Below are 26,937 nucleotides of genomic sequence, written 5' to 3'. Positions count from 1 at the left end.
AAAGACTTACCCTTCCCCTAAATAGCTCTAGTTTTGGATCCAATTTCATTCCATATCAATCTCAATATTCATTAAAAAGAAATTAGAGAAGTTAATTTCCCATGGTAAATTTCAGTTTCAGATATGAGTTTGATCTGCATTACCTCCCACTCTCTGAGATGGGATTTTCTAACCTTTTTCTCAAATCTTGGTCTCCTTTCGTTGTACGATTCTTAGGCCAGTTTAATTATTTATGGCCAGTTTGCTAGAACTTGTTATATTGGGTTCTGTGGGGTAGAGATGAATAAGCTCTGAAAATAATTCTTGGTTTCTCCCAATGTCCAACAGGTTGGAAACTTTGGGGCCCATTTTATAAATATTCAGCATGATGTGTGGGACATTATTCCAGGCTTTGGGAATTCCAAGGTCGATAAGGCTGTGCCTGCCTCACGGAGCTCACAGCCTGGTGGGAAGAAACTAGTTTTTTTTCCAGTAGGAAACAATGTGATAATCGCCTTAGTAATATGAAGTGCAAGATGGTTGGCAGATCACAGACAAGGGGACAGTTAATTGCCAGGAGATTTGGGGGTGGGGGGGGTTGAGAGGATGGGGAGAGTGTGGGAGAAAGCAAAACAAATGCCTGCGGCTTCCCTGGTGGCACAGTGGTTAAGAATCCGCCTGCCAATGCAGGGGACACAGGTTCGAGCCCTGGTCCGGGAAGATCCCACATGCCACGGAGCAGCTAGAGCCCATGCGCCACAACTACTGAGCCTGTGCTCTAGAGACCGCGAGCCACAACTACTGAAACCCGTGTGCCTAGAGCCCATGCTCTGCAACAAGAGAAGACACCGCAATGAGAAGCCCGTGCACCGCCAGGAAGAGTAGCCCCCGCTCGCCTCAACTAGAGAAAGCCCTCGCCCAGCAACGAAGACCCAACACAGCCAAAAATAATAAATAAATAAATAAATAAATAAAATAAATTTTTTAAAAAGCACAGACTTTTAAAAAAAACAAACAAAAAAAATGCCTTGTGACCCTTGACCTGGATATTGAGGGAAATGGACGTTTTCCAGAAAGAAAAAGAAAGAGGACATTCCAGATCAAGTAAAATAACTTGGGTGAAGGCTTGAAGGCTTTAAAAACAGACAAGCAAACAAGAAAGATTTATTCAGAGAAGTGTAAAAATTACGATGTGGATGGATTTTGTATATATACCCATTAGCAACTGCTTCTGGATGTTATGGTTTAAGTGCTTTCTGCCTATTACCATGTAGCTCACATAAGTCCTAAGACATACAGGCAGGGTACCAATGACAAAGAGGCAGCAGCAGGTAGAAGGACAAGGTGGGAGCCTGTGACCTACAGAAACCTTACATGGGAGAGAGGCAGAGGGGCTTGCAAATGCTGATCCCAAGGTCTTGCCTTTATATAGAACATATATAAAGAAGTAAATCCAAGTGTACTGCCCCTCTGGCTTTAGAAATATCAGTGTGTATTTGCTGAAGTGAATCGAAATCCAGTGTATATCTGAGTGAAAGCCTCTAAACAGTAAACTGAATTTCTGATCTGGAAGTTTCAGCAAATGTCAGCATAGTAGGAAAGGCAAATAACTCAGAATACGGAACTGGAATGGCCAATAAACAGGAAGAGATACCCAAACTCATTAATCGTCAGAAAAATGCAAATTTCAACAACAAATAGATATTGCTTCTCATCCTTGAGATTGGTGGGGAAAAAAAAAACTGATAATACTAAGTGTTGGGGATATTATGGAGAAACGGTTATTCTCTCACTTTCCTGGTACGGGTGTAAATTGGCACAATCACTTTGGAAAGCAGTTTTGTAATGACTAATAAAGTCTCAACACACACCCTATGACCCAACAATTCCATTCTAAAGAAAGTGCTCACATGCTTAAGGATCATGTACAGAGAATGATTGCAGTGCCTATTATAGCAAAAAAAAAAAAAAAAAAAAGATAGACCCAAGCACCCTTCCTTAGGAAAATGGATAAGTTACAGTATATTTAAACAGCGGACTATTACACAATACTTAAAATGAATGAATCAGATTTGCAAGTATAACGTGGGCAAATTTTCCAAACATTGGGTAAAAAAGGTTGCAAAACAATATCTACTCTTTATCATTAATGTAAATTTTAAAATATACATCAGTGTTAAATCTATATTCATGTACATACATAGGGGGGTCAAAGTATAAGGACTTGGATGGGAAGAATAAAAAACTGGAGGGTGGTGAATGGAGAGGGAAATAGAATTGAGGGGAGCACAGGGGGGACCTTTACCGTGTATGTTATATTTTCTTCTAAAAAAACAAAACAGATCTGAAGCAGATAAGGCCAAGTGTTAAAGTCAGAGTGGTGGGATATGTGTTTTGTAATTTTCAATACTTTTCTGTGGTTTTGAAATATTTCATTAAACAGTGGTACTCAGTACACATTAGCTGTGTCACATGGCTTGTGGGATCTTGGTTCCCCCACCAGGCATTGAACCCAGGCCACCACAGTGAAAGCACCAAGTCCTAACCACTGGACCGCCAGGGAATTCCCTAGTGGGCACTGCTGTAGCTTCCATATCAGGAGACAGCCCACTCCCCAGACCACTCCAGCATGGTCTTTGTAGGGCTTTATCTCTGACTGGCTACAAAGCTGAGGGAGTAGAGGGAGACCAAGTAAGCTTTAGGATCTTGTCCACTTTAACATTAAATTATCCCAAGATCATCAGTAGATGGATTGATCATTGCCATGGGCACATCCCTATGTGTCCCACACTCTTCTGATACATCCCTGCCCCCAGAGGGGTGAGGGGCCGCCCAGGAGTGGAAATGACTCTGTCTGCATCACATACCCTTTAGCGCCCACAGCTGGTGGGAGGCCTAAATGTACCAATTCTGCAGAGTGTTTTCTGAGTCTCCTTGAAAACAGCAGTTTAATGTTACAAGATGCCCCTGAGCTAATGTAATAGGTAGGTGCAGAGAAGAGTTATTTTGAGGACCATAATTTGACTTAGTTATCTCAGGCTATCAAAGATTGTTTAACACCAGAAATAGCTGACTAGAACAGCTGCTAAAACAGTGCTTTGTGTGGGAAATGATGAAAAGTTCAGTATTTTGACAGCCACTTCAGAGGGATGAGTAAGTAATAAGACTTCTAAGAAAATCCTGATTGCTGCTTTTTTTGGGGGTGGTGGCAGCGGGGATTCTCTAGGCTAGATTTCAGATTTCCCATCTTCTAGTATTCAGTGTAGACAGAGGGTATAGGAGGAGTATTTTCTCTTTTCCAGAGTCTCGACTCCTTGTCTCAATAGAGATTAGACAGCAGCACAGTAATAACTTATTATTTAGGTTTTCTAAACATACCTAACCTGTCCTTTCATCAGACGTGTGTTCAGGGCTCACTGTCCTCCAAGCAAAGTGCGGGGTCTAGGGGTCCAGAGCAAACAGTCAGACCTTGCCATCATGGAGCTTCCAGTCTGGAAAGAGGAGAAGAAACGGAACAAGGCAAAATGTACCTGTAATTTTAAATAAATGCAGTGGTTATTACAGAAGCAGAACTCAGAGGGAGATCAGGGTTAAAAAGAGGTGGTGTAAGGTAATTAGGAGTTTGTCTTTTGAGCTGGTGGGAAGTGGTCATTGACGGGCAAGCACAACATTCCAGGTGGAGGGAAAATCCTGGTCAGTGCTACAAAGTGAATGGAAGAATGTATTTATTGATTTGACCAACTATGAATCTCAATTCACGACATTAGTTTCTGTTGGGATATCCAGGGCCTTAAGTTTTCAGAGGACTTTTACAAAATGTTTTTAATTGTACATGCACCTAATGTGAGCATCCCAGTATTATACTGTCTATAATTTACTTTCAAATATTTCAGCATGGAGCCTGTGGTAAATATGGGGGAGCCTGTTAGTGTTCATCTAAATCTTCGTGGATGCGTGCTCAGCGTTGCTGAGCTAGCATGTAATCAGAAGCCCTCACTCCAGGGGACTCTCCTCGAAGCCACTCAGTTTTCTTTACCTCTGAGTAAAGAAGGTACTTCTTTACCGGAGGTTTTGTTAATTACGATAATGGATGGTGGAGATGGATTATAGTGGGGGACATTTGTGGTGGTCAAGATGTGCAGATAGGGTTGGACCGTTTCAGAGGTCTTTGCTCCTTGGTGTTACAGAGTACAGAAGTCTAGTGAGACGTGAAAGATTGGGAAACTGAGGCTCGGAGAGGTTGGGTCTGGGAGTTGGCAGAGCCGGGACTAAAGAACTCCAGAACCCGGACTGCCTCTTGTCGGTTGCCCTGCCCAGTGAGCTGCGCTTGCCCTTGGAAGAATCTATATCTACCCTGACACTCCTTTAGAGGCTCATTGAACCACAGAGGCTAATCCTTGACTGTGACTCCTTAATCCCGGGATGAAGTCTGTATGCCCTAGAAACAACGTATGTGATACTTCCAGTATTTTGATTCAAGAAGAGGGAAGTATTACCAACATTCGGTTGTTATGAGGGATGAATCTGTATTTCACATGTCTTTGTATTTCTAGTTAACACAGAGGGCAGTCCAGTTTAGCTAGCACTCTTCTGCTTTCCCTATTAATACACTCTACCATCTTCAGATAATTGAAGAGTCATTAGAGGTCTTTGCGGTAAATCCGAGTCACCGTAGAGAAAACAAAAATGCACACGTGTGTGGTAGTATATGGAACACGACTCCCTGGAAAACTCTCTAGACTCTAAATATTTGATTTTTGATGTATTTCATACAGGCCAGAGCAAACAAATGAATTCATTTACCCTTTAGCGAAAGTTTGTTTTTCCTGGAGTATGCAGGTCAGCTAATGGTCGCTGTGGTCTGCCGTGAACCCAAGTGGATTCCTGGCCTTAGACAAAGACCAAAAGGACAACTGTAGGGCTGCCCCATGTTAACCTGCCCTAGGCTTCTTGCTTGACCCCAGGTTCGGGAAGGCAAGTGCTATTACAACCACTTTACAAATGAGGAAATGAAAGCCACGAGAAGTTAAATGGCCTGTCCATGTGCCCCAGACCTGGTCATAACAGAGTCAGAGCCAGGACGGAGCTGTGGCAGAGCAAGGGAGGCTGGCGGCCTTTACCTCCCCCGCTCCCGACCTCAGCTACCATCAGTTCCATACCAAAGCCATCCTTAATAACCATGCAATCTAAGTAAAAGTAAAATTAAAGAAAGGAAGGTCTTGGCATGTTCTAGAGAGGTTGCCTAGCCCCTCCTTCCAACCAGCCTCTTGCCCCCAAACCTTATTGTATTCAGTCTTTAAGAACAATCTTGTGGGACTTCCCTAGTAGTGGTCGGTCCAGTAGTTGCCTCCATGCTTCCACTTCAGGGGCGGGCATGGGTTGGATCCCTGGTCAGGGAACTAAGATCCCACGTGGCGCACGGCATGGCCAAAACAAAACAAAACAGCAACAACAAAAAATCTTGTAATCATCATATCATTTCCATTTTACATCATATGATTTTCCATTTTGTGAACACCAAGACATTGGGAGAAAATGTCCTAAGATTATTCAAGTAGCCACAGTTCCTAACTGGTCCTTCTGAGTCCAAACCCTGCTCTATGCTGGGTTGCATCTGACTTTAGAGTAATTACGGGCATTTACTTTATGGAAATCTTTTAGATTCATCCTGCCAAGCAAGGAATCCTGTTTATTTGACTTTGTAGAATGTGTGTGTGTGTGTGTGTGTGTATCCGTGTAATTTTAGAATAGTATAGAAAATGTTTGGTGTCTAATCCCAGCTTGGTGCAGATAAAGGAGGCACACCTTCCTGGAGGGGGGATGTTGGCTGAAAGGTGGTTATAAGAGAATTTGCACTCCTAGCAAGAGAAGGCACTGCCTCTTCTTAAGTGAGCGTCAGTACACTGGACGTTTGTGTTTCTCACACATAAATTGCTAAGTTCGTTTGTTGAATGTTCCAGCTTGCCTCGACTTGGATGATGTGAGTAAGTTTCCCCCAGGACCTGGCAAGATCACTGAGGTTGTCAATTGGAAGAACTCAACTTTGTGCTACCACAGTACCTTTCCTGACCCTCAGCCTAATTACTACATCTTTGCAGAGCTGAGTGTAGACCAGGCTTCAAGCATCTCTGCTTATAACAATTGATGTGACCAATGGCAAAGGACTGTGCCGTTGAGATGGAGAAATGCTTGTTTCACAGCCCTGTTCACTTCTAAATGCAGCCCTAAAACACTGCTTGGCCCTCGCCCCTACTGGATTATAAATGCCATAGGGACTCTGTCTTATTCAACTTCGTGCCCACAGGGTTTGCCTTGAACATAGTAGGCACTTATTGTTCGCTGAGCTGAGCTGTACCTTCTCAATACAAAAGAAAAATGAGGTGCATGAAAATAGTACATGGGGCAGCCTGGTACACAGACTCAGGTGTACGTCACTGGTACCTGTGGCTTTGTCAAGTTACTCAAATTAAGGATTTGTTTCTAGGATGCTAGAGGGGAGAAAATAATACACATTGGGTGTAATGTAGGTAAAGCAGAGACCCCAGGATATCAGTGCTTAATACCTTATTTCTTTTGTTTGAAACAGGCATTTATTAATACTACCGTGTGCCAGGGACTGAGCTAGGAGCTTTGCTGGTTTTGTTTCTGAAACCAGCGCTCTTTTAGCTTGTGCAGTGTCTCTTGGAGGTGGGTGGAACACCTCTTGGAGGTGGGTGATGGTAACACCTCTTGGAGGTGGGTGATGGTAACGTCGAGTCACCATCATCACGTCTGAGAGGAAAGTTTTGTCCAGGTGGGATGTGGTGGGAGAGGGCTTGTTGGCAGGTCCCCCGGAAGGGGAGTGTCCACACTGCTGCCTCTGGGGATTTAGAGGAAACCCTTACTCATTTCTCCCCCTTTTCTACCCTCAGGCCTCCTGGTGGGCACCCTTGATGTTGTGTTGGACTCCAGTGCCCGGGTTTCTCCTTACCGCATCCTGTACCAGACTCCAGATTCTTTGGTCTATTGGACCATCGCCTGTGGTAAGTTCAGTGTTTGGAAATATGGAAAAAAGTTATGATTAACAACTTTCTGTCAGAAGGGAAGGAACATTTAATTGTGAGATGCAATCACTTCGTATTTTAGGGTAAGTGACCCTAGCCATTTCGACAGATGAACCCTAAACCTCAGTGCTTAACACATTTTGACAGATGAACCCTAAACCTCAGTGCTTAACACAATAAAGGTTTCTTTCTAACTCTGGTGAAGTCTTGTTTGGATCCTGTGGCCATCTCCACCTGCAGTAACACCCTCTAGAACACAAAGGCTCCAGGGTCAACTTACAAGGAAAGTGCGGGAGGTGGAGGCACACCTGTGTTTCACTTGCTTGACCCAGAAGTGCCACCACTTCCACTCACACCCCATTGGCTAGAACTAGTCACATGGCCCCAGCCTGTCTTCAGGGAAGCTGGGAAATGATGGAGTCCTGGGTGGACTAAGTAATACTTACTTATCCCAGTGCAGTCCTTCCTACTGAGTAGGGATTGTTTATTTCTCCTGATGATAACCTGTAATAATGTGCTGGGATGGTGGTAAACAGTCATGCTGTTATCGGATCTCTCACAAGAACCACCAGTCCAAAGTGGCTAAGATTTTTTTTAGTTATTTGTTTGCATGTGGCTTTTCAAATAACCATAGGAAGAGCAAGGGCACTGAACACTTACCTTTTTTCTTTTTATTTTTTCGCCTCCACTTGATTTTTTTTTAATTAATAGATTTTATTCTTTAGAACAGTTTTCGATTTACAGGAAAGTTGAACAGAGAGTTTGGAAAGCAGCCAAATACCCTCCACATACATAGTTTCCCCTATGATGAACACCTTAGGACAGAACATTTGTTCCAATGGATGAACCGATATGAATACATGGTTACTGGAGTCCTTCATTTATTTAGATTTCCTTAGTTTTTACCTGATGTCCTTTTTCTGTTCCAGGATCCCAGTCAGTGTACCATTTTATATTTAGTTGATGTATCTATTTAATCTCCTCTTGGCTGTAGGAGTTACTCAGACTTTCCTTGTTTTCGATGACTCTGCGACTTCTGAAGGATCATGGTCAGGTATATTGTAGAATGTCCCTCTGTTGGAATTTGTCTGATGTTTTTCTCATGATTAGGCTGCGATGGTGTATTTTTATGAGTAGGACGATCGCAGAGATAAAGTGCTGTTTTCATCAGGTTATGTCAAGCAAGGGCACCTACTGTCCAGATGATTGACGACTGATGATGTTTTTGATCACCTGGCTGGAGCAGTGTTTTTCATGTTTCTCCACTGTCAAGATACTCTTTCTTTCCCCTTCCCATACTGTCCTCCTTGGAAGGAAGTCACCGTGCACAGCCCACATTTACAGAGTGGGGAGTTTTATTCAATTATTTTTATCACTGTGGACTCATGAGTATTTACTTTGTACTTTGGGCTACAATCCAATACAACTTTATTTTATTGCTCAAATTATTCCAGCTTTGGCCATTGGGGGCTCTTTCAGTTGACTTTATTAAGTTTTTAAATTGATCTCTGCTTGGTAAGAAGTGTCATGCTGGGATCTAAAGATCTAAAGATAATTAGATCCGGCCCCTGCTTTTGAGAATACAAAGAAATACTCAGTTCTAGCCCAGTGTGAACAAGTACCATACAGTGCCATTGCATAGTGGGGCTTCCAACGAAAGACAGGTATCTTGGCCGGCCTTCTACAAGGGTAGGGGGAGTTATGTGGGTGTGATTTTAGGCTGCTGGAAGGCTCTGGTGCCCTAGCAATGCACCCTCAAGGATTTAGTAACACCGAAATTCTAATATTGTAGTTGTATCCCTTTAAAGTTATTCTGGTTCAGATGCAAATAGCTCCATGAGAAACAATGAAATGAATCAGCATTTATGCATTCCACTGAATGAAGGAATGGCATCTGGAGTGGGCAGGGAGAAAACCACCCAGGAGCGAAGGGGATAAAGGATAAAGGAAGAGAGAGGCTGGGACCCTGAGGAAGACAGACTTATCAGTGTAACCCAATGTAAGATAGAGTTCCAGCCTTCTGTGCGGTTCATTCAGCACAAAGGGAAACACCCAATGGCTACTGTAGAAGGGGAGGTGCCCTGTGGAAGTTGGTTGGGAAAATGTCACCTTTAGTTGGCAAACAATGTAGAATGGTGTTAAAATAGACAGGGGAGCCAGCAAGTGAAGAAAGAGAAAGGAGATTAGAAATCAGGCAGAACCGCCAACGCCCCTGGACTTAATGAGGATTTGACACTCTCACTCAGCTTCCAGCACTTTCATCACTTTTGCCTGGAGGCTTTTGAGAACCTGTGCAGCCTGGAGGTCCTCAGAGCCCTTGGGTCTCCTGGGCCTTCCCAGATCAATGCACATGTATGGGGCTATGACAAGCTGGTTTCTATCTGTGACTCTTTTTTTCCCACCCCCTCAGCCCATCCTTTTTTTCTCCCCTGTTACCTGACATCACTACTCCTCACTTTGTTTCCGAGGCTTTGCCAAGTCTACTGTCGACTTTAAAAAAGTACGCAACATGAGTGTTGCGAGTTAAGTTTTATTGGGGGCAAAATGAGGACTATAGCCCGGGAGACAGCATTTCAGGTAGGTCTGAGAAACTGCTCCAAAGAGGCAGGGGGGAAGGTCAGTAAAGATGGTGATTTTTGTGAAGGGGGAGTACATGCAATAAACACGTATTTTTTTGCAGAAGGTTTCTGCCAGTCTTGTGAAGGTTATTGCTAGTCACAAGGAGCAGACATCACCATGAAGGATTTTAGTGTTTTTCTAGATATGAGGAGATGCAAGAATTGGGCTCATAAAATCGGCTCCTGAAAATATCTATCTGAAGACCTGTTCCGCCAGTTTTTCCCAGAGCACAGAGTGCCTACTTCCTGATCTCCACCCTGAACTCCTTTCAGGGGGTGTTGAAAGTCAGCAGCTGCAGTAGCACAGGATTTAATACTCGTAGAGGTAGATGGCGAGTGCCAGTGGCGAGTGCCAATCTGTAGTTGGCAGAGGCTCTACAAGAGCCAAGCAGAGGCTCCTATGAAAGCTCCTGTGGGGAAGAGCCCAGAGTTACAAAGCCGAGTTATTCCTGAGTTATTTGCCAAGCCAAGGCTAAGGGACACTGGGTAGTAATTGCTGATGTCATAATTTATACCTCAAAGAGATGTACTTTTGTTTTCCCATCACAAGTGTATGATCTCATTATAATAAACCCAGAGTGCTTTTAGCTTTTGTATATATATTGATTACACGTAGAGACAGCTCCAGACTTTCCTTGTAGAAGACACCACGGAAGTGACAACCATTGTGAAAGTCCCATTCACCCACTAATTGTTCCTTCTTATCAATTTCTCTCTGAAACCCAAGTGCCTGGCTCCCTTTCATGAGAAGATTTTAAGAGCGGAAGCTGCTACCTTAAAAAGGATTCTTTGATAGGCTGACCTTTTGGTTTGTAATTTTAAATGTTGTTTTTTTTTTGTAAACTACAAAGTTGGTATTTGCTGGGACAGTATGGCAAGGGCTTTGTAACTTGCTCTAGTTTCATGAATCGTTGCTGTAAGAGAAGCTTCAGCAGAAAATTGGATGTCCAACTCACTGCCCTGTAGAATCCATAGCTTTGCAAAGCCTTTGTTTTATGCCATGGGCCTTGTGAGTCTTTGCTTTTTGTAAATTGAACTAAGGGCACATCTACCATCAGTGTCTTCACCTAGGCCACTTTCTGTACGAGAACAGTAGACTTTGTGGTAAATCCTAGTCGTATGATTGCCTTAGACTTGAGCCACACGAAGCCAGGCAGGACCTAGTTTTGGACCTAGTCTCACTTACCCCCAATATAGTAATCACCCAGCCCTTAACAGTATGAACCATACAGAAAGAAGAGGGGAACAAAAACCAAGAGTTCTTTGGTGAAACATTATTTTCAGACGCTTCTTTTTATTATCTTCTATCATCTGTGAAGAAATTGATTTTTCTGTTTCTTTGGCACTGAGACCTTTAATTGGGAAGGGGAGCCAAATCCCTGCCTTTGCACTGCTACCCAAAATGAAGCCATCGGTCTCTTTGGTGGATAGTCCACTGTGCCATCGATTCCAGCCTACGGACTTGCGTTTTCTTCACTGGTTTGTGCGGTATAGTATCAGTTTTGCCATTTCTTTCTTTTATTTTTTTTAATTTTTAATTTAATTTAATTTATTTATTTTTTGGCCATGCCACACAGCCTGCGGGATCTTAGTTCCCCGACCAGGGATCGAACCCACGGCAATGAAAGCACTGAGTCCTAACCACTGGACTGCCAGGGAATTCCCTGCCATTTCTAAGAACATAAAGGAAGTAGTACCATAGAAATTGGTCCAATCTGCTTTGTTGAGCTGCTTATACTCTGACAATTCTGCCTCTCTCCCACCAGTAATTGAGTATTTCACAGCTGTGCTCTCACGAGGGCACTAGACAGCTGCAGGCGTTCCCCCAACAGCTGGTGTTTTGGCATTGGTACCCCAGAGGCAGGAGAGAGCCCAGTCCTTTGCACCCCTCGAGCTTCAAGGTACTTAAGTAGACAGCAACCCATTTGGCTCTCCCCGCTAGAAGAACTGGAAGGTTCAAACGATAAGAAGGGTTATACAGCCTCATGAGAATATGGGCACATAGAAATGCAGGTAGTTCCAAGGACATTACTTAAAGGGCTCTGGGACAAAAGCGTTACGGTTGGAAAGATAGAAGGAAATGTTGACAGTTCCCTCTGGATACATCTGACCTTCCAACAGGACCGATAAAGGAAACGGGGTGGAGGGTGTGTGCTTGATGGACACCTCACTGATAACACAGCCCTGAATGGTACCTCGATTCCCCTGCCCATTGATTAATTTCCCTTTTCTTCACCATCTTAGAATCTCATCTGGGCCTAGATAGGCATTCATTTTCAGAACTGAAAGATAGATTAGCCACCGCCTTGTCCAACACTCAGACTGTGACAGGGTACAGGGGCAAAGTGAAGTGCCCAAGTTCCCATTACTAGTTATAGCCAGTCAGTGCAGGGCTGAGATCAAGTTCTCAGGCCTCCCCACTCCCAGCCCCGTCCTTTTTAAGCGGCACCATGCTGGCTTTTATGATTAAACATTCTTTTAGTTGGCAGCTGGTAAGACCATGAGTTTAATGAAAGGTTGCTAGTTGGTTCTGCTTCTGCTCTTTCTCTACACTGGATAGCGAAATGGTGGGTGATTTAGTTGCCTTCCACATGAGATATACCTAATGTAGAGGTTGGTCAGTGTTTTTTCATCCTTTCTTGGTCTGTGTACCTTAAGAACTATTCTTGTATCCTTGGGAACAGAGCAGCATAAAAAAAAAAGAACGTGCTTTTTTTCTTTAAGCAATCATGTTTATTGCAGGAAATTAGAAAATGTAGGTAAGCAAAGAAAATATTAAAATATTTTTATTTAATATTAAATTAATAAATTAATTTATTAAATTTAATACTTTTTTATTAAATAAATAATTTTATTTAAATAAATAAGTTTTATTTAAATAAATAAATATTTATTTAATAATAAATTTTATTAAAATAAATTTTATTTATAAAATTTATAAATTCTGTTATTTATAAAATTTATAAATTTTATATAAATGTCTTCTGCGTCACAAAATTTATAAATTCTGTTATTTATAAAATTTATAAATTTATTTATAAAAATAAATTTTATTAAATAAAATTTATTAAAATAAATAAATATTTATTTAAATAAATATTTTATTAAATAAATTTAAATAATTTAATAAATTAATTTATTAAATTTAATAATTAATTTAATATTTAATATTAAAAAACAATAATACCACATTATAAATCTTCACCTTCCAGACTTTATATATATGTGTGTGTGTGTCTATACAGATATATGCCTATACACATATATATATGTGTCTGTATATACACATATATGTATAGATTTTCTATGTCAAGAAATACATGTCTATAATGTCAATTTTAATAGGTAGATAATATTTTACTGTGTTTATAATGTAATTTATCTAACTTATGTGCTATTTTTTGGAAATCTAAGGTTTTTTTCCCTTAATGTTAACTGCATTTTGAAAAACCTTAGTGAATATCCTATGAACAAAATATTTCCCCATTACTTTAGTTATCACCTTAGGATAAATTTATAGAAGTAGATACGCTGAGTCAAAGAATATGCATGTGTGTGAGCCTTTTAGGGTCATTAGCCTGACTGCCCTCCAGAAAGATAGCCATTTGCATTCTATCCATCAGGGTAGGAGAGGACCTTGGCATTTAAGTAAAGTATACAAAATAACGACATCAACCACTAATTCTTACTGCCAAGCTTGGATGAGTTACCTGGGCCTCTCTTTTCTCAAAGTGATTATAAAGCTATGAGCATACTGTTATGACCTGTAAGAGATTATAAGCAGAGTTATGTAAGAAGCTTATAATAGTTACACAAGGATTGTTCAAGTAAAGGCCTGCTTCACTTCAATCATACATTCGCTTTTCAATCAAAACATAATAGTGTCAGGGCCAGAGAGATTTGTGCTGAACATATGGTCTGGCAACAGTTCAGCAACTGGTTTCTTAGTGCTCTGACCTCAGAAGTTAGAAATGTCTTCTGCGTCACATTTCAAGAGGAGATCTTTGTGTCCTGTTGCTTATGATGATAATAGCAAAGTAACTGTTTATTTAGTGCTTTGTATGTTCCAGACCTGTGCTAAGGACTTTACGTGTATTATCTTCCTTAATCTCTAGCACAAGCTGCTGTGGTAAGTGTTGTTACCTACGTGTTACAGATGAGGAATCTGGAGCGCAGAGAGGTTAAGTTAACTTCTCTGTGCTCACAAAGATAGTATGTGGCACGGTAGGATTTGAACCCAGGTGTACTTTTTTGACATCAAAGTCTGTGGTCTGAGCCATTAGGTAATATTGTCTCCCTGATAATCAGGCCCCTTATTACTGCAGAGGATCTAACCTCTATGCATACTTACCACACGTCTAAAATATGTCAGGAGGGCCTACTATGCAGCAATTAAGAGTGTAGGTTACGGAGGCAGAAAACTCTGCATTTGATTTCATAGAAACATGGAAACCTCAGTTTCCTCATCTATAAAAGGAGTGTAATTGGACCTACTTGTAGGATTGCTGTGAGCTTGCGTGTCTATAGTGAAAGCATGGCGCTGGGCCTTGGTTAAACCAGCACGAATAAGTAATAGAAAACACTTCATTATCACTATTTAACCTGTTTAAAATTTTAGCTTCAGTTGGATGTGGAGTTTTAAAACACGAATCTCCCTTTTGTTTCTAAAACTGTTCAAATCACCACATTCGGGGGCGTTGTATCTCTTGCCCTCTCCAAATACAAGTTTGTCCTTTTTCTGGGTGTAGAGAGTACTTTGTAAATCCTACAGGGACAGCAGGTGTCACTCCAGTGTATTGGGTACTGCCCTTGACTTTATTTAGTATTTAAATTTCAAAATTATCATCTTTGGGGCTAAGGTTGTATGTGGCTAAGGCCATAAAATAGATGGTTCCCTTTATTTAAGTAGCTTCAAGTGCTATTCATTTGAGGACTGGATAGCTCTGGGATCCAAGCAGCCTATTCCAGTATCTGAAAATACTGGATTGGTTGCATTTTAATCTCTGGGAGGTTTAGTGGGTTTGTTTTGCTTTGTTTTGTTTTCTGCTGTGTCACAAGAGGTTATTATTTTTGCTTGTATACACAAATATATACCTACCTGTGTGCATACACACACTTTTGATCGGTAGGAATTTACCATCTTAGATATTCTGGAATTCAGGTTTTTAAGTCAGTGCTGCAGTCCCAGGGCCAAATTGTATTATTATTAATCATGCCTCACAAAAAAAAAATCCACTGAATAGCTATCGGTGGGTCTGTAAGCCTTTGTTCTTAATCCTCGGAGGCCAGATACAGTAGAATCAATTTTGTGGGTCCGCTTTTAATGCTTCTTTGTGGACTTCCTGCACTTTAAGGTACATCGCAACCCAGATGAGAAATTAGACTAGGCTGACTTAGTATTTTCCATCATCTTAGATAGTCTTTAAGTTTTGCCCAGGTATACACACAGGGCCTGTGGCTGGTATTCTGAAAACAAAACAAAATGCAACACTGCAAATGATAAAGATTCTCATTTTTCCAAAATTAATTTCTAAATACCCTTAAGCCCCTCAAGTGTTGATCTGGTTTTTCCCACAGCAGAAAGCTTTACCTTGGATTTCCTGGAGGCGTCTCATACCCAACACAGCTTTCTTTGTTGTTTCAGCTGATTGCACAGTCGGGTCGGCTTGTTTTTCCTGCTGTATCTCTGTAAATGCAGCCTTTCCAGAAAGTTGACTGCCAAGTCCTTCCTTTCTCTTCTGAAGCCTACCACATTTTGCTCAAACTGTTGGGTAAATAGACCAGCCCCCTTTTCAGAGTCGTGGCAAAAGAGCTTTGTGTTATCTCACTTTACACAGTAACAAAAGGAAAATTCCAGGCGCTTAAATATGGCAGCACTTGTACTTATTTTCTTGAGAAATGAAAGAGCCATTTATAAGGAACATGGAGGATCCCAACATGTTTCTTTTGGAGTTTTGCTGGTTCCTAAAGGGTGGTCCGGCCAAAGTGTCAGTTGCTCTTGAACTGTGAGCAGGATGTTTGCTCTGTGATCTCTGAGAGGTACCGTGGACTTTCTGTTTGTTCTGGGATGAGAAGTGGACACCTGCTTCCAGAGATAATTTTTACTAGATTGGCATCTTCAGAATGTGTCTTGTCTGCTGGAGGAGGGAATCCAGCCCTGCCTTTTAGGTATCCTCATGCTTCCCGTCTCCAGAGTCTGCAGCTTCGAACACCTGTCCTCATTTTTTGTGCATCTAGGAAAGTGTTCAGAGAATGTGGTACACTTGCACAGTAAATATAAATGTAAAACGTACATTTACATTTCTCTCCCTGGAAAGTATCTGTTGGGTACAGATCGGAATCCATAAGTAATTCTTGAAACTACCATTGGCTGATGGCGTTTGTGTCTTTTTCTTTCCTCAGTTATGGTGCTAATGGTTTCTTATAATGGTATGCAAAGTTCTTCCTTATCTACACCCCAGTCTTCTGTAACTTTGGAATCTTAGATCTGGATATAACCAGAAGAAACCTCTGAAACCTCTTTGGTAGCATAGGAGTGGTCCCAAAGCACCCAGCAATCTGAAACAGTTGAAAACCTAAAGATACTGAGCTTTGACATCCCAGAGCCTCTCCTATACATGGGAGCTGTGAGCAGCTGGTGGTGACTCCAAAAGGCCAGCCTTTTCATGTGACAGTGACAAGTGTGGGAGAAGTAACAGGAGATGGAGGATAGCAGAGAAGCAACACAACAGCAGCAGTGGGGGGAGGGGATTTACAGACAGAAATGTGGGGATCTACGTCCCAGGCAATGAGAAGTAGAGAAAAGAGCTGGTAGTCGTGTTAGGTGGTGGCAGGTGGAGATTGTGGAAATGACGGACAGTGGGGCAGGTGAAGAGGACGAGGTCTTGGGGCAACAGAGAAGGCAGTTGGGGAGGGGGGGACAATGTGAGTAGTAAACCTGAACTTCGATATAAGTGTGCTGAAATGGCTACTTGAAGACGGGCATCAGCCCTATAGACCTTCATGTAATAACCATGAAAATCGGAGGTACGAGTGAATGTTTGTTGAATGAGTGCATGTACGCATACACCATCTCCACCATGGCTGTGTGTGTGTGTGTGTGTGTGTGTGTGTTGGGGGGTGATGGGGGTGATGGACCTGTATGAATAAACACAAAAAAAACCGAAGGCAGTGTGTGCAAAGGTGAGGGCACACCTGGTCTGCCCTGGGTCTTGTAGCCGATGGGCTTTTCTGTCCAGGATAACCAAGGAACAGTGAGGTTGACTTGTGGTTAGATTCCACCACCAGTATAACAGGAACTCCAAGGTCAAGTACCTGGTGTGATCACCTGGTAAAGGGCAGCACATGGTGGGATACCAGTCAACAGCCAGACTGCCCCGGCGGAGCCAAGGGATGTGTGCAAACCGGCCTCTGGAAGGCACATCTGCGATCCACATAGGCAGGGGCGGAGGAGAAGCAAAATCAGAGGCTGGGAATTGTGCCCAGTGGGTCTGCAGAAATCCTGCGGTCCCTTGGGTGGCCGAAAGTGCCTCTGTCCTGAGGTGTGAACATCTGACTGTTGCCAGTAGGTACAGATGGGACAGCGGTTGGAGGGCACGTGGCTGGCATTCACTCTGGATTGGGCTGTGTATCACAGCCAGTCACAGCTGGTGATGGGAGTGACCTGTTTACAGACAAGGAAGGGTGCGATATGCTTTAGAAAATTTTCCAATCCCTATTTAAAATTATAAAGTCTAAAATGTTTAAAGCTCTCTGGCTGACTCATTCCCTAAATATTCCAAATGGCCATTGTACTTTGCATCTGAACAGTGTTTTCTACTTGCCAAAGTGTATCTATAGACATGATTCCGTGTGATTCTTTTTACAACATTGCTCTGATATGAGTAAGGGGTTGGGTATTTTTATCTGTCTCCATGTTACACGTAAAGAGTTTGAGACAGAGAGAGATGAAGCAAACGGTCTAAAGGCACCCAACTGGCTGGTGGCAGAGAGGGAGGGGAACCCAGGTATCCTGAGTTCTACCTCTTGCCATGACAACGTAGTACTGAGTCATTGATTGCTTTTCCAAGTGGTTGACTATGGCCCCGAAAGAGTGAGCCATGGAAAGTGCCTGTGAAGAGCTCCAGACAATCTCTTCTTTCGTGTTCCGTAGGGCTGCCTCTCCCCTCGGAAATTTGCTCTTCATCCCCTGCAGAAGCATTCCATGTAGGCAATTTTTGGTGCTGAGGCTTAAAGTAAAAGAAAATGAACGTGGGTTTGGTTTGGTTTGGTTTGGTTTTGCCTTTCCTCGATCAGCGGATCTGAAACCCCTCAAACCTGCCTCTTATTCTCCAAGAGATTTTAGTTCTGTTCCTCACAGGTCTGAGTATCATTGTGGACACATTTGTATCTTTGACCTTTCCCAGTCAGGAATGAGAGTGAGATTCTGAGATATTTTGAATTGCTGGTGACGAGGAACAGAGAGAAGCCATTTTTAAGAAATCAATTAAAAGATAAGTTGGAAATCTAAGGAGACATCTGAAGGGGTGAATCATTCTTTAATTCTGAATTTATGTATATGATATGGATGATTTCTAACACACTGTTCTTCTGCAGGATCATTAATGATCCCAGAGCAAGAAAAAAAATTTTAAAAAGGAAGGCAATTTATTACAGTCTTGACAAACACGTCGTGTTGGCATCCCTGTTATGCCCTGCATTTGTGAGTAGAGAGCAGGGTGCCAGGTTATCTATGCTACGAGGCTGAGGTTGTTTCAGTTTGGAAGCTGCCAGGCGAGGTGACTTGTGCTTCTGCTTTCTGATTTGGATGGAGGCTATGAGGATGACCTCATCCCATTACAATTCAGGGCAACTGTGCTGGTGAGAGCCGGGCTGCTATTCCCTAGCGATAGTCCATTTTCACATCTCATTCATAATTGAGAGGAGTGAGGATCATTTTTTGCCCATTATAGGAGGTGGTTACATCAGCTCTCCAGTGACATACCAGAGCCCTCATATTGTTGCAACTTAACAGCTGTAACCTAGTATCCTACAAGATCTGCGTTACCCTGAAAAGTGCAGGTCCTTGGGGGAGAAAAGGGGATAGGGCTAAATCCAGAAAGTGAACCGGAGAAACGTTGCTGCCTTCTACTCTGAAAGACTGTCCAAAAAGTTTCTGGACTCACCTGATCAGACGTGACCATAACACAGTACTTACTCTTTGGGTTTCTACATCCTTCAGCATGTTCTGTGTGTCCCTTCTGAAGGAGAGAAAGCGTTTGGAGGCAGAGCTGGTGGGAACAGTATTCTCCTTTCGTGGCACTGCACATGGATGAAGTGAGCCTGGTTTTTAAAGTATCTTCTACTTGCTGACATTTATTATTGTCATTTTACATTCGTACAGGTGGTTCCAGAAAAGAAATCACCGAACACTGGGAATGGCTTGAGCAGAATCTGCTGCAGACACTTTCCATCTTTGAAAATGAGAACGATATCACCACATTTGTGAGAGGAAAAATACAGGTAGTTGTTTATTAACATGGAATCTTTTTTTAAAAAAAAAACCTTTTCACTGGAAAGAATTTCAAACACAGAAAAGTTGCAAAAATAAAAGTTGTATAAAACACACCTGTAGACCCTTTACCCATATTCCCCTGTTGTTAACAATTTATCCCGTTTACTTTATTATTTGTAGGCTCCATTACTCTATTTTAGAGGAATTTCCTCCAGATGCTTCAGTGTATATTCATAAGCTCTTCTATTAAATAACAACACAGTGTTAACAACAGTTATCGCCTGCAGTAAATTTAATATGAATACTATAATAGTTGGCACATATTCCAATTTTGTTAAATGACCCAATAATGTCACGTATAACATTTTTTTCCATTCCAGTGCAAGATCCAGTCTAGGAAGCTACTGGATTAGTTTTTTGTCTCCTTCAGTCTGGATCATTCAATGGCCTTTCTTTGTCTTTTATGACATTACTGTTTCTAAGTGTATGGTTGTTTTTTTCATAGGACATTTTTCATTTGGGGTTTTGTCAGATGTCCCTGCATGATTTGCTTCAGATTATGCATTTCTGGATGGGGCACTTCGTAAGTGATCCTGTGTCGTTTCCAGAGTGTCTTTTCTGGAGGCACGTGACACCCGTCCACCGCCCATTGGTGATATAAACCCAGCCAAGTGCTAGCCGATTTCTCCCCTGGAGAGTTACTAATTTTACCCTTGCAATTTTCTGTAGGAAGACACTTTAAGGTTCCAGAAATATCCTGCTCTTTATCAACATTTCTCCCTTGCTTTAGCATCCATCAGTGATTTTTTTTTGTTGAACCGATCTTTGTTGTGATGGTTTACAAAATGACGATTTTCCAACTCCAGTGTTCCCTCACATTTAGTAGTTGGCACCTTCCACTCTAAGCAAGAGCCCTCCCTCTATTTACCTTTTTATCTGTTTATTATTGATATGGACCTGTGGCTTCCTGTGTTTTTCAGTAGCTTCTGTTTCATTGCTGGGCTTATTTTGGTACTCACCCTCTTCCACATTTGGCTAGAGCCCCTATCAATTGCCTCCTTTTCTAACTAAGATAAAATGTTGAAACATTCATTATATATTTTTAATTAATTAATTTTTTATTTATTTATTATTTTTGGCTGCATTGGGTCTTTGTTGCTGTGCGCGGGCTTTCTCTAGTTGCGGCGAGGAGGGGCTACTCTTTCTTGTGGTGCATGGGCTTCTCATTGCGGTGGCATCTCTTGTTGCGGAGCATGGGCTCTAGGTGTGTGGGCTTCAGTAGTTGTGGCTCGTGGGCTCAGTAGTTGTGGCTCGCGGGCTCCAGAGCACAGGCTCAGTAGTTGTGGCTCTCGGGCTTAGTTGCTTGGTGGCATGTGGGATCTTCCCAGACCAGGACTCGAACCCATGTCCCCTGCATTGGCAGGCGGATTCTTAACCGCTGTGCCACCAGGGAAGCCCTGAAACATTCATTATTAAGCATAAGTTTATGTTTATATACTTTTGGCTTCTTAATTTTATATGGTACAGAAAGGCTAAAGATATCTGGATCTTTTTTTACCACACTAAAAAAGAAAAAAAAAAATTGCCTCCTTTGTCCTTATGACTTGCTCCCACTACGCTTTTGAGCGCTTCCTACCCTGGTCTAACAGGGTGTTCCAGACTCATCTGGTACCTTCCCTGACCCAGGCCTGGAATCGGCCATTTGTTTCAGTTTGCTTTCCATTTTAGGCTCTTTCTTCTTCCTGACATTGAGAGTTTAATTTTATTTTTTTTTTGAATACAGAAGATATTAACATGCTTCCAAAAGTCAAAATTCCTCAAAAAGTGTTACCTCCTCCTGCATCCTTGCTACCCTTCTCTCCGCAACCCCTCGTAGTTAACCAGTCTCATTGCTATTCTGGCTTATCTTTCCTGTGTTTCTTTTTGTAAAAATAGGCGAAATATATGTATTTTTCTTATTTCTCTTTAATTCTTATACATAAGGCTCCCTGTATATATGCTCCTCTGCATTTGCCTTTTTTTTTTTTTAAATTAATTAATTTATTTATTTTCGACTGTGTTGGGCCTTCGTTGCTGCGCATGGGCTTTCTCCAGTTGTGGCGAGCAGGGGCTACTGTTCATTGTGGTGCATGGGCTTCTCATTGTGGTGGCTTCTCTCGTTGGGGAGCACGGGCTCTAGGTGCTCGGACTTCAGTAGTTGTGGCATGTGGGCTCAGTAGTTGTGGCTCGCGGGCTGTAGAGCGCAGGCTCAGTAGTTGTGGTGCATGGGCTCTAGCTGCTCCATGGCACGCTTGTTTTAGTATTGTTTTAATTTGTATTTATCTCATTTATGAATGAAGTTAAACATCTTTTCTTATGTTTAAGGGCTGTTTTTATAACCCTGTTTGTAGACTGTTCATGTCTTTTACCTATTTTTCTCTGAGACTTTGGTCTTATTTTTCTTTAATTTTTAAAAGCTCTTGGGACTTCCCTGGTGGTCCAGTGGCTAAGACTCTGCGCTCCCAGTGCAGGGGGCCCAGGTTTGATCCCAGGTCGGGGAACTGGATCCCGCATACCACAACTAGGAACCCGCATGCCGCAGCTGAAGATCCCGCACTCGGCAATGAGGATCCCACGTGCCGCAGCTAAGACCCGGTGCGGCCAAATAAATAAATACATATTTTTTAAAGTTCTTTTTTTTTTTTTTTTTTTTTTTTTGCGGTACGCAGGCCTCTCACTGTTGTGCCCTCTTCCGTTGCGGAGCACAGGCTCCAGACGCGCAGGCTCAGCGGCCATGGCTCACGGGCCCAGCCGCCCCGCGGCATGTGGGATCTTCCCGGACCGGGGCATGAACCCGTGTCCCCTGCATCGGCAGGCGGACTCTCAACCACTGCGCCACCAGGGAAGCCCATAAAAGTTCTTTTTATACAAAGCCTGTTAGCCCTGTATCAATGATGTATGTTTGTCATTTGACTTGGCTCATGATAATTTTCGCCAGGCAAAGTTTACATTTTTATTTGGTCAAAATCATCAATTTTTTCTATTATAGCATCTGGATGTTCAGTCATAGAAGCCTTTCTTTAAATCTAGGTTAAGGAGGAATTCTAGGAAGTGATCCAACAGTGTTTCTCATTAAAATTCTACAGACTGATCAATTTTTATTTTATTTCTTCTACTGTACTAAATTTTTTTTTTCTTTTTTTTTTTGCGGTACGCGGGCCTCTCACTGTTGTGGCCTCTTCCGTTGCGGAGCGCAGGCTCCGGACCCACAGGCTCAGCGGACATGGCCCACGGGCCCAGCCGCTCCGCAGCACGCGGGATCCTCCCGAACCGGGGCACGAACCCGCGTCCCCTGCATCGGCAGGCGGACTCTTGACCACTGCGCCACCAGGGAAGCCCCCCAACTGCTACTTCTTATTAGTGGTTCTCATTCAGTCCCTTTCATCTATTCATTTATTTATTTCTTCTTTTCATTCTTACATATTTTTGGCTCCCCGTCTGAAGGCACTGATAACTTTGAAATGTCACATAGGCTGTAGATGTGTGTGCCAACTGGGAAAGGTGTTTCCATCCCTCTTCCCTCTGAAGTGGCTTCTTCTCCTCCCCACCCAGAGGTCCAGTGCCCTCATGCTGCCTCCTGGCTGTCTACAGTTCCGGAGGATAGCACGCTACCAAAGCCTGCTCACCCTCAAAGCAGCCAAGGTCCAAAATGGGTCTCCCCTGGCCTCCATCAAAGCCAACATCTCTATTCTCTCAGTGGAGTAGCACCAAAAGTAATTAGAGGAAACAACCTTACCTTAGATACTCTCAGGGAAGTACATTGCTACTACCGATGCCAGCCATTCAATCCTCCCATATGACAAAAGAACAGGAGTCAGCAACTTGGTACTTAGCTTTCCAAGTTAATTTTGCTAACTCAAACAATTTTAGACTTAGAAATCTGTGACTCTGCAGGACACAATAAAGACTAAGATATGGCCCCTTAAGATACATGCTAATTTGGAAAAACAACATATACCCTTTTAAACTTTTTTTAAATTTTTATTTATTTTATTTATTCTTGGCTGCATTGGCTCTTCGTTGCCGCGTGCGGGCCTTCTACTTGCAATGAGCGGGGGCTACTCTTTGTTGCGGTGCACGGGCTTCTCATTGCAGTGGCTTCTCTTGTTGTGGAGCACAGGCTCTAGGTGAGCGGGCTTCAGCAGTTGTGGCTCTCAGGCTCTAGAGCACAGGCTCAGTAGTTGTAGCACACAGGCTTAGTTGCTCCGCGACATGTGGGATCTTCCCAGACCGGAGCTCAAACCCATGTCCCCTGCGTTGGCAGGAGGAATCTTAACCACTGTGCCAGCAGGGAAGCCCTGGAAGGCGGATTCTTAACCCCTGGACCACCGGGGAAGCCCCTCATTGAGTTTTTGAGAAAGGCAGATGTTGGTTGACCTTTGGGATAAGTCTATCATGATAAGCTAGGAAAAGTAGTAGAACTAGCAAAATCTTTTCATCTCCTCATGTGTAAAAGAAAACTATGGGCTTCATTCTAAGTGAACTTAAAAAAATGATTAGTACCAATAAACAGATATGAAAATCTATATTGCTCTTTGGAAATCTTTTAGTACATAAATGCTGCTTGTTAATTGGCTTAGAATTGGGGAGTTGGCTTTGAAAATAATTCAATTTTTTTGAACTCTAGCCTTAGAAATTTTTTGTTCCTTTCCAGTTATGTACAAGATAACGGGAAAAAGCAGCTCTAGTCATAGTGATACCAGTTGTGTGTTTTGTGCTTTATCGCTTCTTAGGGCATCATTGCAGAGTATAACAAAATCAATGATGTGAAGGAAGATGATGACACAGAGAAGTTCAAGGAAGCCATTGTGAAGTTCCATCGGCTGTTTGGAATGCCTGAGGAAGAGAAACTCGTCAACTATTACTCTTGCAGCTACTGGAAGGGGAAGGTTCCCCGACAGGGTTGGATGTACCTCAGTATTAACCACCTTTGCTTTTATTCTTTTCTGATGGGAAGGGAAGGTGAGTTCTCTAGAATTTCAGAGGGAAGCTTTTGAAAGTCTCCTGAGGTTTGCCTGCCCTGAATGCATAAACCACATCCAAACATCAACAATAATAAATCTGTAGTTGTAACTGAGCCAGCGCTCTTTTGTGATGACTTAACAATTGCATCCAATCATTTTTGGCTCAACGGTTGTAACGAAATTAGTTATGAAGTAGTAGAGATTCACCAAAGGTATAATTCATTTAGTAGACATGGACTTAAATCCGTAATAATTGTAACTCAGAATTTTTGTGGTCCAGGTTTGTCTGTTAAAACTAACAAACAGAACAATGATAAGCATGGGCACATAAACTCAAAGGAGGTCAGTGAAATTGGGGGGCAGGGTTGTTAGTTTCCAGTATCTCGAAAGGATTTTGAGCAGCTGTGTGTTGACCCAACCTTGTTCCCTGTGCTTAGCCAAGCTGGTTATCCGGTGGGTGGACATCACTCAGCTCGAGAAGAACGCCACGCTGCTTCTGCCTGACGTGATTAAAGTGAGCACGAGGTCCAGCGAACATTTCTTCTCCGTATTCCTCAACATCAATGAGACCTTCAAGTTAATGGAGCAGCTCGCCAACATCGCCATGAGGCAACTCTTAGACAATGAGGGGTTTGAACAAGATCGATCCCTGCCTAAACTGAAAAAGAAATCTCCTAAAAAAGTGTCTGCTCTAAAACGGTAGGTGTCAGAGACTTAGCGTCTTTTACAGACTTAAGAAACACATCTGTTCCTTTATGAAAGTTAACCTTTTCTGAACAACTTCAAGGGTTCAGAACAGTTTTCCAGGTATAGATACAAAACTGAAAAAGACTACGTAAGGCACTCCCAGTCCATTAAGCGAGGCAGACACGACCAGCTCCAGTACAATGGGATGGGACCTCTTCTGTTCCTATGAGCAGAGCGCCATGAGCACACACATGGGGAGATGGGCAGAGTGTGTAGGAAAGACCTCTCAGCAGAGCTGCTTGGAGCTGGGCTCTCAAGACATAGTAGACATTACTCATTCAGAGTCAGTAGGATGGATATTTCAGGCAGAGGGAATAACATGATGGGAGAAGCAAAAGGGAAAAGCACAGAGGGAAGTTAGTCCATCGCACGTGTGAAAGGTGGCTGGGCATGAGATGAAGCGAGGCTGCAGAGAGGCCTGGAAGTCTGGATCTGGGCTAGAGAGAAGGTGAGGGAAAAGCTGATGCTCTAAAGTATGATGGTATGCATGGAATTACCCCTAACTGAGGTGGGGATGAGGGAAGGAAGAGCTTGTCCAAGGGATATGAGGGCTCAGTTTTGATCGTGTTGAGTTAAGTTGCCTGTAGGACATCAAACTGGAATTGGCAATCATTGCCATCCAGCTGGTACCTGACAAGAAGTCACTGCAATTAAAACGCTTTTGGTGATTTGAGACATGTTTTGATAGAGTAAGAAGAAGATGGGTTACTACAGTGGGTTGAATAGCACGTGAAAGGCAAGACAAGGGCATTAGGACAGTACGGACTGCTTTTTCAAGAAATTCAATGGTAAAGGAGGGGGCTTGCTCATTTTAGAATGAAAAAGATTTGACCAGAGTATGGTATGAAGTAGGCAGATGGGAAGAGTTTGTTGGTGAGGGGTAAGTGCAGGGACAGAAGGGAGCATGGAGATAAAGCTAGAAGAAAATGAATAATTTAAAAAGTGACATCTCATAGGACATGGAAAAGGATGCTTATGTGTGCTGATACATCTCCCTTTGAAACAGGGAAAGGAAGTAGGATGAGATGAGGATGGAGTTGGTTTTGGAGACAGGAGAGAGGGAATTGGAGGACCTGTCTTTGCCCTGTGAAGCCAGAAACTGGATCGTCAGGGGGCTGAAGTGGCATAAAAGCTTGAGCAAAGAGGTTTAAACGGCTGCCATGATGAACAGGATAAAGGAACTCATTAGGGAAAAGATCATAGTTACCTGAGGACCCAGACGAGGTTAGATACTCTGGTTGTCCTGGAGGTGGGTCGTTCCTATGGTTTGGGCAGTCTTATTGTCTACTCAATGTGGACAGTGTCAGTCAGCAGATTCGTGTGGCTTGCGTGTATTTGCATTAGGTCGTTCTTAAAAGATAAGGCCCCAAGAGTGGCTGTGGATGAGTCATGGATAAATGTAGTCATCTCTTAAGAAATTACTGTATTCTTTTAGAAAGAGAATTATTTCCTGGCCAGGCCTTGTTTTCCTAAGATCCTTTGACATTCAGAGATACTGATTGCAAAATGGCTGCACAAGGGACCTAAATACATTAAAATAATTTCATTATACTTTTGGGTCATAGTTTGGAGTTAACGCCAGTAGGAAGCCAAGAAGGTAGGAATAAGTCTCACTAGATGGAGGAGGGGAAAGATGGGCTGGGGAACCTCCATTGCCGCATCATTTAGAGGTACTGAAATTTTATTTTGTGGGGGGTGTTATTTTTGTTGCTTTCCAGCGATCTGGATGCCAGGGCAAAGAGTGAGAGATACCGTGCACTTTTCCGGCTGCCCAAAGATGAAAAATTAGATGGCCACACAGACTGCACCCTCTGGACTCCATTCAACAAAATGCACATTTTGGGGCAGATGTTTGTGTCCACAAACTACATCTGCTTTACCAGCAAGGAGGAAAACCTGTGCAGCCTCATTATCCCACTCCGAGAGGTAAGTGGCAGGTGAAAATGGAACTTTTAGGGTATTTTAAGAGTTTTACTGGTAATACTTTTCTGTGTATCTTTTACCAGCCGTGAGTTGGCTTTTAACCATAGGTGAGTGTTCATAATTCTTTGGTG

The 26,937-nt window shown here is 42.6% G+C and overlaps 1 protein-coding gene across 3 annotated transcripts in view; it reads left to right on the top strand.

Annotated features, from left to right (window-relative positions):
* TBC1D9 (TBC1 domain family member 9) overlaps positions 1-26,937 on the top strand; it is a 104,578-nt gene that overhangs the window by 40,069 nt on the left and 37,572 nt on the right. For all 3 annotated transcript variants that reach the window (XR_004475814.2, XM_033402381.2, XM_004263589.4), the window contains exons 2-6: positions 6,891-7,001; positions 19,023-19,141; positions 23,906-24,134; positions 24,574-24,835; positions 26,602-26,809. Coding sequence is in view for 2 of the 3 variants with exons in the window: in XM_033402381.2 (XP_033258272.1) it covers positions 6,891-7,001; positions 19,023-19,141; positions 23,906-24,134; positions 24,574-24,835; positions 26,602-26,809 (929 nt within the window). In the remaining variant the exon portion in view is untranslated. The remainder of the gene's footprint in view (positions 1-6,890; positions 7,002-19,022; positions 19,142-23,905; positions 24,135-24,573; positions 24,836-26,601; positions 26,810-26,937) is intronic.

This window comes from Orcinus orca, chromosome 4 (assembly GCF_937001465.1).
Source record: "Orcinus orca chromosome 4, mOrcOrc1.1, whole genome shotgun sequence".
Classification (NCBI taxonomy): domain Eukaryota; kingdom Metazoa; phylum Chordata; class Mammalia; order Artiodactyla; family Delphinidae; genus Orcinus; species Orcinus orca.
Note: the sequence above shows the minus strand (reverse complement) of the source record. Positions and strands in the feature narration are given on the sequence as shown.